The sequence below is a fragment of the Nerophis ophidion genome, unplaced genomic scaffold, assembly GCF_033978795.1.
Source record: "Nerophis ophidion isolate RoL-2023_Sa unplaced genomic scaffold, RoL_Noph_v1.0 HiC_scaffold_132, whole genome shotgun sequence".
In the NCBI taxonomy this organism is placed as follows: Eukaryota; Metazoa; Chordata; class Actinopteri; order Syngnathiformes; family Syngnathidae; genus Nerophis; species Nerophis ophidion.
In genome coordinates this window covers 47325-65172 of record NW_026907054.1, presented here as the reverse complement: position 1 = coordinate 65172, position 17848 = coordinate 47325, and the positions used below count along the sequence as shown (strand labels likewise).

Here is a 17848-nt window from a genome sequence, read left to right as displayed (position 1 = left end):
CAACATGATACATCACACATACAACATGATACATCACACATACAACATGATACATCACACATACAACATGATACATCACACATACAACATGATACATCACACATACAACATGATACATCACACATGCATGTATACAACATGATACATCACACATACAACATGATAAATGATAAATGATAAATGGGTTGTACTTGTATAGCGCTTTTCTACCTTCAAGGTACTCAAAGCGCTTTGACACTACTTCCACATTTACCCATTCACACATACATTCACACACTGATGGAGGGAGCTGCCATGCAAGGCGCCAACCAGAACCCATCAGGAGCAAGGGTGAAGTGTCTTGCTCAGGACACAACGGACGTGACCAAGTTGGTACTAGGTGGGATTTGAACCAGGGACCCTCGGGTTGCGCACGGCCACTCTCCCACTGCGCCACGTCGTCCCTTACATACATCACACATGCATGCATACAACATGATACATCACACATGCATGCATACAACATGATACATCACACATACAACATGATACATCACACATGCATGTATACAACATGATACATCACACATACAACATGATACATCACACATACAACATGATACATCACACATGCATGTATACAACATGATATATCACACATGCAACATGATACATCACACATAAAACATGATACATCACACATACAACATGATACATCACACATGCATGTATACAACATGATACATCACACATGCAACATGATACATCACACATGCATGTATACAACATGATACATCACACATACAACATGATACATCACACATGCATGTATACAACATGATATATCACACATGCAACATGATACATCACACATGCATGTATACAACATGATATATCACACATACAACATGATACATCACACATACAACATGATACATCACACATGCATGTATACAACATGATACATCACACATGCAACATGATACATCACACATACAACATGATACATCACACATACAACATGATACATCACAATTTCCAGTTTCTATTTTCAACATGTTGGAAAAGGAGTAGGAAGAAGCAGAGCTTATTTATTCCTACCCCTTTTCTTTACATAACAGTTGCTAAAACTTTTGTTCACTTCCTGTTCTCAATGTATTCACAATGTATACTCCATAAGTAATAAGTAATCACAATAAAATTAAATAAATAAATAATTGGTGAAGTAAGTTTTATTCCATACGATGAGATAAGTACGATTATTTTGAGAATGAATGGGTGAATAAAATCAGAATGTTTATTATCATGGTTCTTTTTCTTTCTACTTTGTAAACACTTCCAGTTTGAAGAGTTTCTTGAAGTGGATGATATTAGTACATTGTTTGATTGCTTTGCTTAATCCATTCCATCATTTAATTCCACATCCTGATATACTGAAGGTCTTAAGTGTTGTACGTGCATACAAATGTTTGAAATTACATTTTGCTCTAAGATTATATTTCTCTTTTGTTGAGAAGAATCGTTGTATATTCTTGGGAAGCAGGTTATAGTTTGCTTTGTGTATAATTGTTTCTGTTTGCAATTTCACTATGTGGTGGAATTTCAGTATCTTTAATTCAATAAATAAAGGGTTTGTATGTTGTCTATATCCAACATGATGTATTATTCTAACTGATATTTTTTGTAACACTGTTAGTGAATGAAGTGTACTTTTGTAATTATGTCCCCATATTTCTACACAGTAACTCAGATATGGTAACACTAGTGAGCAGTAGAGAATATAAACTGATTTTCGGTCCAGAACATATTTTGGCTTTATACATTATTGACGTATTTCTTGTTACTTTTATGTTGTATATTTTTTACATGAGATATCCAGTTCAATTTATCATCAATCATTATACCTAGAAATTTGGTTTCATTTACTCTTTCAATTTCTGTTCCGTCTATTTGTATTTGTGTTTGACACTTCTTTTCTACTGTTACCAAATGGCATTATTTTAGTTTTACTGAGATTCAATGATAGTCTGTTTTTGTCAAACCATTTTTTTAATTTGTTCATTTCTTCTGTTATTATTTGTATTATCTTCTGTGTGTTCTCTCCTCAACAAAACGCTGTTGTTTCATCCGCAAATAATACTAACTTTAAATCTCTTGTAACTTTACAAACGTCATTTATATAGAGATTGAATAATTTAGGTTCCAGTATTGATCCCTGAGGTACACCACAGGATATATTTAGTGTTGTAGAAGTGTGTTCGCCTAGTTTCACGTATTGTTTCCTGTTCGTTAGATAACTTCTTATCCAATTTAAGACTAACCCTCTGATGCCATATCGTTCCAGTTTTTTGATTAAAATATTGTGATTAATTGTGTCAAATGCTTTAGTTAGATCCATAAACACTGCTGCTGCACATTTTTTACTATCTATTGCATTGGTCATTTCTTTTGTGATTTCAATTAAAGCCTTTGAAGTTGAAACATTAGCTCTGTATCCATATTGGTTCTCTTCGAGTATTCTATTTTTATTTATGAAACTCTCTAATCTTTTATTGAACAGTTTTTCAATGATTTTAGAAATTTGTGGAAGTAAAGAAACAGGTCTATAATTTGTAAATAGATGTTTATCTCCAGTCTTATAAATTGGTGCAACTTTAGCTATTTTCATTTTGTTTGGAGATGTACCTGTTTGAAATGATAGGTTACTAATATACATTAATGGTCCTGAGATCTCATCAATAACCTTTTTTATCGTATCCATATCAATTCCGTTACAATCAGTTGAAGACTTTGATTTACATTTTTTCACGATTTTAACTATTTCCTCCTGTGTCACATTTCTGAGGAACATGGAGTTGGGATTTTGCTCTATGGTATCATTATAGTCCTCAATTGAAACTGGGTCTGGAATCCTTTCTTCCAATTTTGGTCCAATATTTACAAAGTAGTTATTAAAGCTTTCGACTACTTCCTTTATGTTGTCATTATGTTTATTTCCATCTAAGACATGGGTGTTAAACTCTGGCCCGCGGGCCAAACATTGGCCCACCGTTTAATTTCATTTGGCCCTTGAGGTAATATCAAATTAACATTAGAGCTGGCCCGCCGGTAACACCACATTCACCGCTAATACTCATACTTGCCAACCCTCCCGATTTTCCCGGGAGACTCCCGAAGTTTAGTGCCCTTCTCGAAAATCTCTCTGGGCAACCATTTTCCTGATTTGCACCCGGACAACAATATTGGTAGCGTGCTTTAAAGGCGATGCCTTTAGCGTCCTCTACAACATGCCGTCATGTCCTCTTTTCCTCCATATAAACAGCGTGCTGGCCAAGTCACATAATATATGTGGCTTTCACACACACATACTTGGCCAACAGCCATACAGGTCACACTGAGGGTGGCCGTATAAACAACTTTAACACTGTTACAAATATGCGCCACACTGTGAACCCACACCAAACAAGAATGACGAAACATATTTCGGGAGAACATCCGCACCGTAACACAACATAAACACAACAGAACAAATACCAAGAACCCTTTGCAGCACTAACTCTACAATATACCACCAAATCCCCGCCCACCTCATTTTAATTTTATTTTCAAATTTATTAGCCTGTGGAAAAAGTTAATGTTGGTATTTACCTCAGAAGGCTGCAAATAGAAAAGAGGCATTAATTTTTTAAGTTAAATTCTATTTAATATACCACTGAAGTTTTTTCCTTTGTTTTTTAAAAGTTGATTTTGCACTATTACGTTATATAAGCTCTGCCTGTTCCATGGGAGGAAGCCTGAGTACCCGGAGGGAACCCACGCAGTCACAGGGAGAACATGCAAACTCCACACAGAAAGAACCCAGGATTACTCAGGACCTTCGTATTGTGAGGCAGATGCACTAACCCCTGTTCCACCATGCTGCCATATTTAAGCCTTGCTTGTTTAATATTCATTACAAAACTTGTTTGGGTCCCTATTAAAAGGCAATGTGTTCAACCTTGGCCCGCGGATTTGTTCAGTTTTAAATTTTGGCCCACTCTGTATTTGAGTTTGACACTCCTGATCTAAGAAGTATTGGGGGTAATCCCTCTTAGTGCCATTTTTAATAATGCTATTGAGAATGCCCCATGTTGCTCTCATATTATTTTTGTTCCTGTCCAATAATTCACTGTAATATTCTTTTCTACATGATCGTAGTATGTTTGTTATCTTGTTTTTATACTTTTTGTACTTAACTTCTGCCTCTGTAGTTCTTTGTACTATAAATTTTCTATATAGCGTATTCTTCTTCTTACAAGCATTGTTTAATCCTTTTGTCATCCATGGTTGATTATTCTTTCTCTGTTTACTACTGAGTTATCTCCATGGACAATGTTTGTCATAAAGTATTATAAACTTGTTTAAGAAATGTTCGTATGCTTCATCAACCTCTTTTTCATTATACACATTGTCCCAATCCTGCTTTTGTTGCTCCATTTTGAAAGCAATCATCCTCTTCTCTGTGCACAGTCTTTGAAATGTCCTTTTGTCTTCCGTGTTCTTTTTGCAGTTTCCATCATATATTGTAAAAACTGGCAGATGATCCCTAAAGTCGGTTATAAGTAGACCACTTGTGGTGTTATTATCAAAATCATTGGTAAAAATATGATCAATAAGTGTGGCACAGTGTCCTGTGATGCTGCTTGGCTTTGTGATTTTAGGATATAAACTGATGCTGTACATTGTATCAATGAAGTCATCAATAGACCTTTGCTTGTTAGGGTTCAATAAGTCAATGTTAAAGTCACCGCATAAGAAAATTATTTTTTGACCATTGTCCATGTAAGTTGCCTTGATCCATTCTTCAAATGTTTCTATACTTGACTTAGGTGATCTATATATACAACTGATTACTATGTTTTTGCTATTTTCCTGACATATTTCAATGGTTATACATTCTAATATATTATCTATAGCTAATGACATGTTTTTTACCACTTTGAGGTTCGGGTTCTTCATCACATACACAACTACTCCTCCTCCATTTTTGTTGCTTCTGTTGATGTAGTTTAGTTCATATCCTTCCAGATCAAAATCTATTCCTTTTTTTTATCATCAATCCATGTTTCTGTGACGGCGATCACTTTGAAGGGTTTTTTGATGTATTTCAAAAAGTTCTCAATGTTGTTGTAGTTTGCATACAAGCTTCTGCTATTAAAATGAACAATTGACAATTTGTTGTCACTTTTAATGATGCTATTGTATTGCTCATCTTTGTAATAAAAACAATTATTACTAATGTGGGGGAAAAAAATTGTATCTGGATCTATATCGTTTTCCAAATCCTGGTTTTTGTGCTCTTTGTTGCAGAAGTTTTGTAGTTCCATATTTCCTTGCTCAACAATCTTTGATGTCGTTTCAATAATGTCTATAAGTGTATATGGATGCAGTCCTGAATCTAGGTCTTCTTTTTTAGTCGTCCCTTGCAGCGTAGTAGTGTTGATGTTGAATTTAGGTGCTTGTTTTCTGTCAGAGTCCATTATCATCGTTGTTGTGGAAGCTGTGTAAACTTCAAATTTGTCCAGGTCTTTGATGTCATTGACAACAATTACTCTTGCTTCTGGACCTCCATTCAGCTTGATGTAGATTTTACAGTTGGCGCTCCAAGTTCCCTGGATTTTTCCCTGCTTTCTCAAGTTGCGTGCTTTCTTGGCGATTCCAGCATTATGTTTAGTGAGATGCTCATTCATGTACACATTTGTTCCCTTCAGCTTCTTTCCCTGTCTCAGCAATGCCATTTTAGATGTTCTGTTTACGAGTTTCACGAGCACGACTGGAGTGGCGTTGTTGTCTCTTCTGTTCAGTGGGATGCATGTTTCGATGGTAATAATATCGATTTCAATTTCCTTTGATTGCAGAAAGTTGACCACTTGCTGTTCTGCCGAGACAAGGTCCATTTCATCTGGTTCACCTTCATTATTCACAGCCTTCGCATAGGATCTTGGTTTAATTCGGTGCCCTGTCACCATGATATCATTCATTCGTTTATCCTGCTCCATTTCATCTATGATATTCCACAGCATGGAGTTGTCTTCTTGAAGGGTCTTCATTTGTTGGCGCATATCTTCTTGAAAGGTCTTCAATTGTTGGCACATATCAGAGACTTCATTTTTTCTGGTGATGATTTGAGTTTGCAGACTTTTCACATCTTATTTGTGTTCTTCCATTGCTTTTTTCAGATCTTTTTTTATTTCTTTCATTTCTTCTTTAATTTCTTTCCAATCTTCTTTTAATTCATGGAGTATTTTTAGTAGTACTCCTTCTTGATTCCCATCATGTCCTGTTTCCAGTCTCAAATCTTGGTCCCAGTTGTGTCCTGTGTCGGCTGACACGAAGGTTTTGGGTTTCAGTCTTCTCTTTAACTTTTGGCATCGTGGCAGATCGATGACATCAGTGACTCTTGTGTCTTAAACGGCAGTTACTTTAGCAACTTGCAGCACGTTTAACTTGTTTGTTCCAACAATGCGTGCATTGCGTTGTTCACAGATCGATTTCAGGTGTTAGTCTGTCAACTTATAACACTCTGCGACGTTGGAAGCACTTTAAAACAGCTGTAAACTCGCCGTAGCTTTTGGTTGCTAGGCAACCGCTTTGAGCTGCGGTAAGGCGTCGATGACTTGAGGCAAACGGCTCTTCCAACTTGCCTCATTTCAGCGTATCAGTGCCTCACAACTGACCAAAATGAGGTCAAGGATGCCAGGTGACTCTCCTGTGGCTGTGATCGCAAATCAGTTGTCAAAATCTTCAGAATAAATAAAAAGTCCGGTAGCAAAAGCGGAGCCTTTTTCTTTTGTGTCCTTTCTCGTGAACAGGAAGTGACGTATTAGTGAGTTTAATATTACCTGATAGTTGGAGGGGTGTGTCCACGGGTGTCTTGAGGCCAGTCTCTGAGGGAAGTCGACGGCAGCTGTATGGATGGCGCAAGTTCAGCTGATCTCCGGTAAGAGGTGACTTTTTAACCACAATTTTCTCACCGAAACCTGCTGGTTGACATTTGGTCGGGATCCATGTTCGCTTGACCGCTCTGATCCATAGTAAAGTTTCACCTCCAGGAATATTAAACAAGGAATCACCGTGTGTTTGTGTGGCTAAAGGTTAAAGCTTCCCAACTCCATCTTTCTACTTTGACTTCTCCATTATTAATTGAACAAATTGCAAAAGATTCAGCAACACAGATGTCCAAAATACTGTGTAATTATGCCGTTAAAGCAGACGACTTTTAGCTGTGTGTGGTGCACCGCTAATATTTCCTTGACGTTTTCACCAATAAACTCCGCAGGAAATTTAAAATTGCAATTTAGTAAACTAAACCGTCCGTATTGGCATGTGTTGCAATGTTAATATTTCATCATTGATATATAAACTATCAGACTGTGTGGTGGGTAGTAGTGGCTTTCAGTAGGCCTTTAAATGAGTGCTTGTGTCAGAGTCTTAAGTGTATTTCTACCCACCAGCGGGGTGATCCTACTATATAAGAAGTAAGGGTGTACGGTATGCCGGTATTGGTAAAGTACCGTGATACTATCCATCCATCCATTTTCTACTGCTTGTCACGTTTGGGGTCGCGGGGGGTGTTGGACCCCATCTCAACTGCATTAATCATATTCGGTACTAAACCGCCTCTAAAAAGTACTACTTCTATGTTTACATCAAAATGTTTTGCCATCACATCTTCTTTCGTTTTTTTATTTGTAATTATTTATATTATGTTTATAAACTCAGGAAAAATGTCACTGGACCCATGAGGACTTTGAATATGACCAATATATGATCCTGTAACTACTTGGTATCAGATTGATACCCACATTTATGGTATCACCCAAAACTAATGTAAAGTATCCATACAACAGAAAAATAAGTGATTATTACATTTTTTAACAGAAGTGTAGGTTGAACATGTTAAAACTGAAAATAAGCAGATATTTACAGTTAATGAACAAGTAAATTAATAATCCATTTTTTACCACTTGTCCTTAATAATTTTGACCTAATAATAGAATATAAATGACACAATATGTTACTGCATACGTCAACAGACTAAATTAGGAGCTTTTCTTTATATACTTACTACTAAAAGACAAGTTGTCCAGTATGTTCACAAACTTGCAATAGGAAACATGTTTGATGTACCCCCAAAAAAAATGTTATTTTAAAAAAGCCAATAAAGCACTTTTCTGTGATCCCCTTTTTTTAGAAAAGTATCAAAATACATTTTTGTAAAGGTCTCGGTACCAAAATATTGGTATCGGGACAACATTAGTAAGAATATAATTTGTCGGTTGATTCTTTCACTACCTGAGTAGTCATTTTTTCACTGGAGAGATTAGTCTCTACGATGCAGCCAAGAAAGTTAATCTAATTTTTGTTTGTTATAATATTGTCGCCCACTTTGACTGTGAAGTTATTTACTTTTCTGAGGTTAGGAATTGACCCAAAAACCTGTGTACTTGCAAGTACCGAGGCAAGTCTTATTTCGGCAGTTTGTCATTGAAAGCCTTGCTAGTCTAGGTCTTGAGGATTGTAGCTTCTCTTGTTTTGTGGCCGTTAGCCTCGGTTCTGTTCTTCATGGGTACAGAAAATGATGGAATGATCACTTAAGCCTCATACAGTAGTTCCACTTGTGGTGATTTGAGACTGGTCAGAAGTAACAAGGAGGTCTATGAAGGTTTAACAGGACTCACTCACCCTGGTAGTTTGCTAAATGAGCCAAGTGAGACAATGTTGGTGGCACAGTTTAGTGAAGGTTTTAAAAATGGGTGCATCCTTTCAGGACATATCTGTGTTCCAGTCCCCAAGAAGATGTAAACCTGTATCAACATTTTTACACTAAACTCATACACTCACCAAATATATTTTATACTGTAATCAAATCTAATTATTTCACGTCATGTTTCTGACTTACATGCATCAATAAGTGAAAGTAAACATTTATTTTCAATAACCAAAGTAGTCAACACTTGTTTTATTAAAAGCACATAAAGTTGACTGACTTTCCTTCAGCGTGTCGTAGATGGTCTCCAATTCCTAAAGTGGAATTGTTGATGGAGATACTCCATAAAACAGCACATAGTAAAACATGTTTTGGTAAAAGTTCCTTTTGGCCCAGCCAACAAAATGACCTCAAGAAAGTATGTTGCATGATAACAAAAACATACCATGAATGTTTTTTGTTTTTTTTTAGTGATTTTGGAATTATATATTTTTTTATTTCCATGATATTTAAGTTATGGTAATGACAATGTCATTATAATATTATGGTTAAGTTTAGAGATAAAGAGTAGGTTTAACAGACCGTGTACAGAATTAAATATGTACCCACTTTACATCAGTGAAGTTAAGAATGCTTCAATCAATGCTGCCTCACACTTATACAAACTTTTCAAATTGCCCCCCATCAAATTTCCAAGTCTGTTTTTGTACTCACTGTACCACTTTTGAATAATTTTTAGGAAAAAGGTAGGTATTTCCAGTGTTTTTATTGGTTGTTTTGCTACACACTTTTAACACAACACACAAAGGAACACAAATCATGTCATTGTGTTAACAGTGTCAGTTCAAAACTATTTCTATACTCTCTTTATCTTATTTACTTATTTACCCAACAGACGTCCAGCAGCCCCCTCACATTAAAGAGGAAGGGGAGGATCCACAGCCCCCCCCACATTAAAGAGGAAGTAGAGGATCCACAGCCCCCCCCACATTAAAGAGGAAGAGGAGGAAGTGTGGATGAGTCAGGAGGGAGAGTGTCCTGTAGGGCAGGAGGAGGCTGATGTCAGCAAGTTTCCACTGACTGTTGTCTCTGTGAAGACTGAAGAGCATGAAGACAAACCACCTGAGTCCTCACAGCTTCATCACAGTCCAAGTAAGCTCAACATTATACAAGATTATACAAGAATGACAAACACATTTCGGGAGGACATTCTCACAGTAACACAACATAAAACAGAACAGAACAAATACCCTCAATCCCATGCATCTGTGACTATTCGTGGCTACATTATACACCCCGCTAGCACCAAACCCTGCCCCCCCCAACCCCGCCCACCTCAAGCGACACACGGGGGGGCGGTGGGGGGGGGGGAGGTTTGGTGCTAGCGGGGTGTATAATATAGCCAGGAATAGTCACGGATGCCTGGGATTGTGGGTATCTGTTCCGTTCGGTTTATGTTGTGTTACTATCAGGATGTCCTCCCGAAATGTGTTTGTCATTCTTGTTTGGTGTGGGTTCACAGTGTGGCGCATATTAATAAGAGTGTTAAAGTTGTTTATATCACAACCTTCAGTGTAACCTGTGTGGCTGTTGACTATATGCCTTGCAATCTCGTATGTGTGATGACAGAAGCGGCGAAATATATATATATATATATATATATATATATATATATATATATATATATATATATATATATATATATATATATATATATATATATATACACACACACACACACAGGACTGTCTCAGAAAATTATAATATTGTGATAAAGTCCTTTATTTTCTGTAATGAAACTAAAAACATGGAAATGTCAGACATTCTGGATGCATTACACATCAACTGAAATATTGCAAGCCTTTTATTATTTTAATATTGCTGATTATGGCATACAGCTTAAGAAAACTCAAAAATCCTATCTCAAAAAATGTGAACATTTCCTAGGACCAAGTAAAAAAAAAGATTTATAACAGCAAAACAAAATCAAATATTTGAAAATGTCAAATAATGCACTAAGTACTTGGTTGGGAATCCTTTCGCATGGATTACTGCATCAATGCGGCGTGGCATGGAGGCAATCGGCCTGTGGCATTGCTGAGGTGTTATGGATGCACAGGATGCTTCGCTAGTGGCCTTAAACTCATTAGCATTATTGGGTCTGGTGTCTTACAGCTTCTTCTTCATAATACCCCACAAATTCTCTAAGGGGTTCAGGTCAGGGGAGTTGGCAGGCCAATCGCGGACAGTAATGCCATGGTCAGTACACCAGTTACTGCTGGTTCTGGCAGATCATGCTGGAAGATGAAGTCATCATCTCCATAGAGCTTTACAACAGATGGAAGCATGGAGTGCTCTTGGTACACAGCTGCATTGACTCTAGACTTGATTAAACACAGTGGACAAAAACCAGCAGCTGACATGGCTCCCCAAACCATTGCTGACTGTGGGAACACACTGGATTTCAAGCAACTTGGATTTTGCTCCTCTCCAGCTTTCCTCCAGACTATAGCGCCTTGACTTCCAATTGAAATACAAAATTTGCTTTCTTCTGGACTCTGGACCACTCTGCATAACAGTGTGGTACGCCAGCTGCACTGAAGCAGACAAACGGGCGAATTAGAGGGTCATAAAGTTTGCACAAAAAATCATCGGCTGCCCCCTGCCCTCCCTGAAGCATTTACATAACTCCCGTTGCCTCAAGAAAGCAAAAACCATCACCAAAGACAGCACACACCCTGGCTACCACCTGTTCCACCTGCTACCATCAGGCAGGCGCTACAGGTGCATCAGAGCCAGAACAAACAGGCTCAGAGACAGCTTCTTCTCCAGAGCTGTCACCATGTTAAAATCTAACTTATAATAATAATAATAATTCACTCCTGTACAATATCATTCCCTAATACCCTACTGTGCAATACTGATTGTTATTTATTACTTCCGTACTCTTGTCTTGTTCTGTATATTGTACAGTATTTTGTATTTCTACAGTGTGCTGTATATTGTACAGGATTGCTTGTTATTTTTATTGGATAGTAGTCTGTTTATTTCAATTGTTAGTTTTTCCTTTATTACCCCTTGTGTTATTTATTTCACCCCATATTTGTTCCCACAACCGCCACTCAAGTTGGAGTCTTTAATCTCGTTATTTGCAAATATAATGACAATAAAGTCTATTATATTCTATTCTATTCTAATTGGGCTTGAACGCTGTCAATTCAGGATATAGGGGGCGCTAAAGGCAGTGCCTTTATGGCACTCCCTGAATATTGTTGATCTGGTAAAAATTGACAGGGGCTTCGAGAGAATTGGTGCCCTGAAATTCAGGGGTCTCCCGGGAAAATTGGGGACGTGGGCAAGCATGACCTATCAAGCGCCGTTCAGATTAACCCGCGGGCCGCACCAACATAAAATTGTCACATCAAAGCGCGGGCCGCATAATAACGTTTCGCGGATCGCAATTTTGCCCGCGGGCCGCATGTTTGAGACCCCTGCTCTAAACCTAAACCAAAATCATAATGATCAAAGACGTCCAGCACATTAAGGTGAGTTAAAGTTTATGCAAAGTTTTACTGTCAAACTCTTACAAACTGTTCTCAAACACCACACACATCATTGTTTTTGTTTTTCAAGATATAGATGGATGCTGTCTTTTTAATGTAGGTGGAGAAAATGAATAACTTTATAGGGGTGGGCCAAAGAAAAGGTAAACTAAATAAATGCATAACGTGGAGTGCTGTCTATTTGGCCTAACTCACCTGTGAATAGTTTGAATACTGCAAACTTCAATAAGTAACACCTCATTTGTGTTCTATGTTCTGCAGACGTCCAGCAGGTGTCAGCAGAGAGTCATGAAGAGATTCCCTCCAAGCAGCAGGAGTGGAGCTCCAGTGTGGGACAGAAGAAGCTCGAGCCCACTCATATAGAGGAAGAAGAGGAACTGTGGGAGCAGCTTCCAAGGTTGGAGGAGGTTAATGACGAAGATGATATAAAGTCAGAACCAGACAGCATCTTTGCTCCACTGTCAGACATGGACCACATGATGTCAGACTCTTCTGATCACAGTGACCACATCCAAAAACCTTTGAAGAGTAAAAATGACTCTGAAGGTGATACGAGACATCAAAATAACAGCAAACACTTTGACTGCTCTGAATGTGAAAAATCTTTTAGACATAAGAGTAATTTTACAGTACACATGAGAACACATACTGGAGAGAAACCTTATACTTGCCCTGTTTGTAAGAAGAGTTTCTCCAGAAAGCAATACATGACCACACACATGACAATACATACTGGAGAGAAACCTTTTACTTGCTCTGTTTGTAAGAAGAGTTTCCCCAGAAAGAATGACATGACCACACACATGAGAACACATACTGGAGAGAAACCTTTTGCTTGCTCAATTTGTGCTAAAAGATTCAACGCTAAGAGTGTCATGATATTACACATGAAAACACACACAGGTGAGAAACCTTTCACTTGCTCTGTCTGTAAGAAGAGTTTCATCAGTAAGCATCACATGACCACACACATGAGAACACACACTGGAGAGAAACCTTTTACTTGCTCCGTCTGTGAGAAGAGTTTCTCCTCAAAGCCAAACATGACCACACACATGAGAACACACACTGGAGAGAAACCTTTTACTTGCTCTGCTTGTTTGAAGAGTTTCTCCAGAAAGATTGTCATGATCACACACATGAGAACACATACTGGAGAGAAACCTTTTATTTGCTCTGTTTGTAAGAAGAGTTTCTCCAGAAAGCAACACATGACCACACACATGAGGACACACACTGGTGAGAAACCTTTTCCTTGCTCTGTTTGTAAGAAGAGTTTCTCCATGAAGCCTGACATGACCACACACATGAGAATACATACTGGAGAGAAACCTTTTACTTGCCCTGTTTGCAAGAAGAGTTTCTCCAGAAAGCAATACATGACCACACACATGAGAACACACACTGGAGAGAAACCGATTGTGTGATAAAACATTCAGGTTTAAGTATCAGGTCAGTAATTACAAGTGTGTAACAGTCATGGAAGCTGCAGGGATTTAAAAACACTTATAAACAGTGATTGTGCTAAATGTACTTTAAAAACACAGCATGATTAATATGAACGTATATTTTATGTTCAATGTTGTGCTTCTTATCTTCTACTCTTATATGTTGTCCTGGAATGACTTTTTAAGTTGTGTGCATTTATTGAATATTATAAATGTTTCTAAATTTTTATTCTAATTTCCCATTGTTAAAGAGAGGTCATATTTCTTTATTTATTTTTTTCACACATTTGTTCCATTGCATTTTATTGATGTTATTCTCCAATTAAAAGTACGAATTAATAAAATTGTTAACAAAATTTGGACTCTGAGTTTGGACGCAGATTCATCATCATCATCAGAATACTGGACGAAACTTTAACATTAATTTTTTAATATAAGTGTGACCTCAATATTCCTCGATAATAAGACTAAAAATATAGATTTAAGTACCATATTAGAGTGCCTCTTATAGATCTACCTCGCCACATTGTGAGAAGTGGGGGCTAGCAGATGCATGTTGCTATCATGTTTTAGCAGCGAGGAAGACAGCATTTGTCTTTACTTTTTTGTCGGATTAAGGTTTTAATGCTCTGCTGAATAAATTAATCACTATGCCTGCCAATATTAAGGATTATTTATATATATTTAAGAACAAATTCCCTACTTGACAGGTAGCAAAATGACTCCACAAAAAGTGAACTAGTAGCAGGACTCAGTAAATATTTTCTTAATTTTCTAATCAACTATAAAGAGTAACATCCATCCATTTCTACCGCTTATTCCCCCTTTGGTGTTGCGAGGGGCGCTGCTGCCTACCTCAGCTACAATCGGGTGGAAGGTGGCATACACCCTGGACAAGTCGCCGTCTCATCGCAGGGCCAACACAGATAGACAGACAACATTCACAACTAGGGACTATTCAGTGTTGCCAATCAACCTATCCCCAGGTGCATGTCTTTGGAGGTGGGAGGGGCCTATCCCCAGGTGCATGTCTTTGGAGGTGGGAGGGGCCTATCCCCAGGTGCATGTCTTTGGAGGTGGGAGGGGCCTATCCCCAGGTGCATGTCTTTGGAGGTGGGAGGGGCCTATCCCCAGGTGCATGTCTTTGGAGGTGGGAGGAAGCCGGAGTACCCGGAGGGAACCCACGCATTCACGGGGAGAACATGCAAACTCCCCACAGAAAGATCCTGAGCCCGGGATTGAACCCTGACTACTCAGGACCTTCATATTGTGAGGCAGACACACTAACCCCTCTGCCACCGTGAAGCCCTAAAGAGTAACATGACAGTGGAAATTTCACAATAATTCACCAAAAATCGGAAATTGGGAATGATTTCTTAAGATGCAGACGAACCAGGTGGCACCATGCAGTAAAAAAAAGTGATGTTTACTGATAAACGAACAAAAACCGAGAGCAACAGGGAACTGTGAAGACAACAAAACAAACCGCTGAAACCCAGCAAAACACTCACAGGAAATGTGGAGCAGACGGCGTCCACAAAATATGTGCGTACTCGAGCTTGACATCTAAAAGGATAGTCACCCGTGAACAAAGAATAATGTCCGGACAACAAAGGTAGCAAGAGGATCAATTGAAATAGTCTTGATTGCAAACAGAAAAAAGGTGAGGGGAAATGCTCGGGGACAGAAGTGAAGCTGCCACGGGAAAACACCAACAAAACTGGGAGAGCCACCAAAATAAAAGCACAGGACAGGAATTCAAACATTAAACAGCGGAAAACACGAACAAAATTTGCCAGATGTGACAAATGGAGTGTCAGAAATGAGCTGAGCCAAGATTGACAGGCTGGATAATGAGGGAGAAGCAATCTAGTGTCATGTCAGCACACTGGGACTGGAAGGCAGGATTCACACAATCTTCTTCTCACTTCTCTCTCATGTGGAGGCTACAGTCCGCATGACAGAAGTCACTACTACAACTACTCTTATTTCATTTAAATGTATTTTTTACTTACAAATTATTATTATTATTGTTTTTTCATGGACATCCATCATCTGACATTGTTATCCATTACATCATATGTGCATACATCATACATCTATTGTCTGCCTGAAAGATCAAAATATTATTTTTTGTTTATTTCCCAACGATGACACCTGCACCCCTCCCCCACAAAAAAAGAAAGACAGCAAAAAAACGAAAACAAAAAACAAAGTAATAATAATATTAATAACAAATAATATAAACAGATAAAACTATATACATATAGGGAGTAATCTTTTTTTTTTCAAACAGTTTAATCACTAATTAGAAAAAAAAATAGGCTTATGTGGCGTGACATAATCAACCCAGTATTCCCAGTATGAGGTAAATATCTCTAGTTTATAAATAATAAAAGCTGTTATCTCCTGTGTTTTATAAATGTCCATTGTGATTTCCATCCATTTCTTCAAAGTTGGGCTCTCCTGTAATATCCATTTCCTGGTAATGCTCTTTTTACAAACCACTAGTAGGATATTCATGAAGTATTTCTCTTTTTTCAGCCAATCCTGAGGTGCGATGTGTGAAAAACAGAATGTTACTTTCAAGGGGTGATTTGAAAATATCCTGTAGAGCTTGGTGTATCTCTTTCCAATAGTCCTTTATGGCAGAGCAGTCCCAGAAAACATGCTAGTGGTTTGCCTTTAGATTCCCACAATTTGTCCAACAGGCAGGGGAGTTGTTATCATACTGAGACTTCTGAGAAGGTGGAATAAAACTTTCCCAGCCAAACTCTCCACTTGGGTGAGCTGCTACAAGTCCATTGATATCTCCTTTTTATTGTCCATTCTTCCTCAGATATAGTTATCCCTCCTTCCTTCTCCCATTTTGTTTTAACATATGAAGTTAAATATGATTTCTTATACAAGCATGAAACACTTCTATCAATAGTTTCTGAATTGTATGCTTTTGTAAATAGTTCAATGAAACAAATGCTTGTCTTTGTTACATGTTTCACCTTCATATTAACAAAATGCTGCAACTGCAGATATTGATAGAAGTCTTGTTTTTTTTTTAAAATGTGTCCTTTTAAAGGGGAACATTATCACAATTTCAAAAGGGTTAAAACAATAACAATCAGTTCCCAGGGGCTTGTTGTATTTTTTGAAGTTTTACTCAAAATTTTACCGGTCTCGGAATATCCCTAAATAAAGCTTTAAATTGCCTTATTTTCGCTATCTTCGAAACCACTATCCATTTCCCTGTGATGTCATACAGTGCTGCCAATGTAAACAAACAATGGGAATACCACAGCAAGATATAGCGACATTAGCTCGGATTCACACTCGGATTTCAGCGATTTAAGCGATTCAACAGATTACGCATGTATTGAAACAGATGGTTGGAGTATGAAAGTATTGAAGAAGAAACTGAAGCTATTGAGCGAATAGCTATTGACGCTATTCATAGCCATAGCATGGCCGAGTAGCTGCGTTAGCATTGCCGGTAAAATGTGCAGACCAAACGATCAGGACTTTCACATCTTGTGACATTGGAGCAACTTAAATCCGTCGATTGGTAAGTGTTTGTTTCGCATTAAATGTGGGTGGAAGGAAACGTAATATAGTTGCAAATGCATTTGCAGGTTATCCATACATCTCTGTGCCATGTCTGCTTTAGCACCGCCGGTAAATAGCATGTTGGCATCGATTAGCGTAGCATGTTAGCATCGATTAGCTGGCAGTCAACATCAACAAAACTCACCTTTGTGATTTTGTTGACTTTATTGTTGCAAATGCATTTGCAGGTTATCCATACATCTCTGTGCCATGTCTGCTTTAGCACCGCCGGTAAATAGCATGTTAGCATCAATTAGCATAGCATGTTAGCATCGATTAGCTGGCAGTCAACATCAACAAAACTCACCTTTGTGATTTCGTTGACTTTATCGTTGCAAATGCATTTGCAGGTTATCCATACATCTCTGTGCCATGTCTGCTTTAGCACCGCCGGTAAATAGCATGTTAGCATCAATTAGCATAGCATGTTAGCATCGATTAGCTGGCAGTCAACATCAACAAAACTCACCTTTGTGATTTCGTTGACTTTATCGTTGCAAATGCATCTG

At 38.1% G+C, this 17848-nt stretch overlaps 1 protein-coding gene across 1 annotated transcript in view; it reads left to right on the top strand.

Moving 5' to 3' along the window:
- The window catches only part of LOC133547600 (zinc finger protein 568-like), a 43306-nt gene extending 29218 nt beyond the window's left edge, over window positions 1-14088 (top strand). Inside the window, exons 4-5 of the mRNA XM_061893213.1 lie at window positions 9718-9880; window positions 12553-14088. Of these exons, the coding sequence (XP_061749197.1) occupies window positions 9718-9880; window positions 12553-13718 (1329 nt within the window). The 3' untranslated portion in view covers window positions 13719-14088. The remainder of the gene's footprint in view (window positions 1-9717; window positions 9881-12552) is intronic.
- The last annotated feature ends 3760 nt before the right edge of the window (window positions 14089-17848 follow it).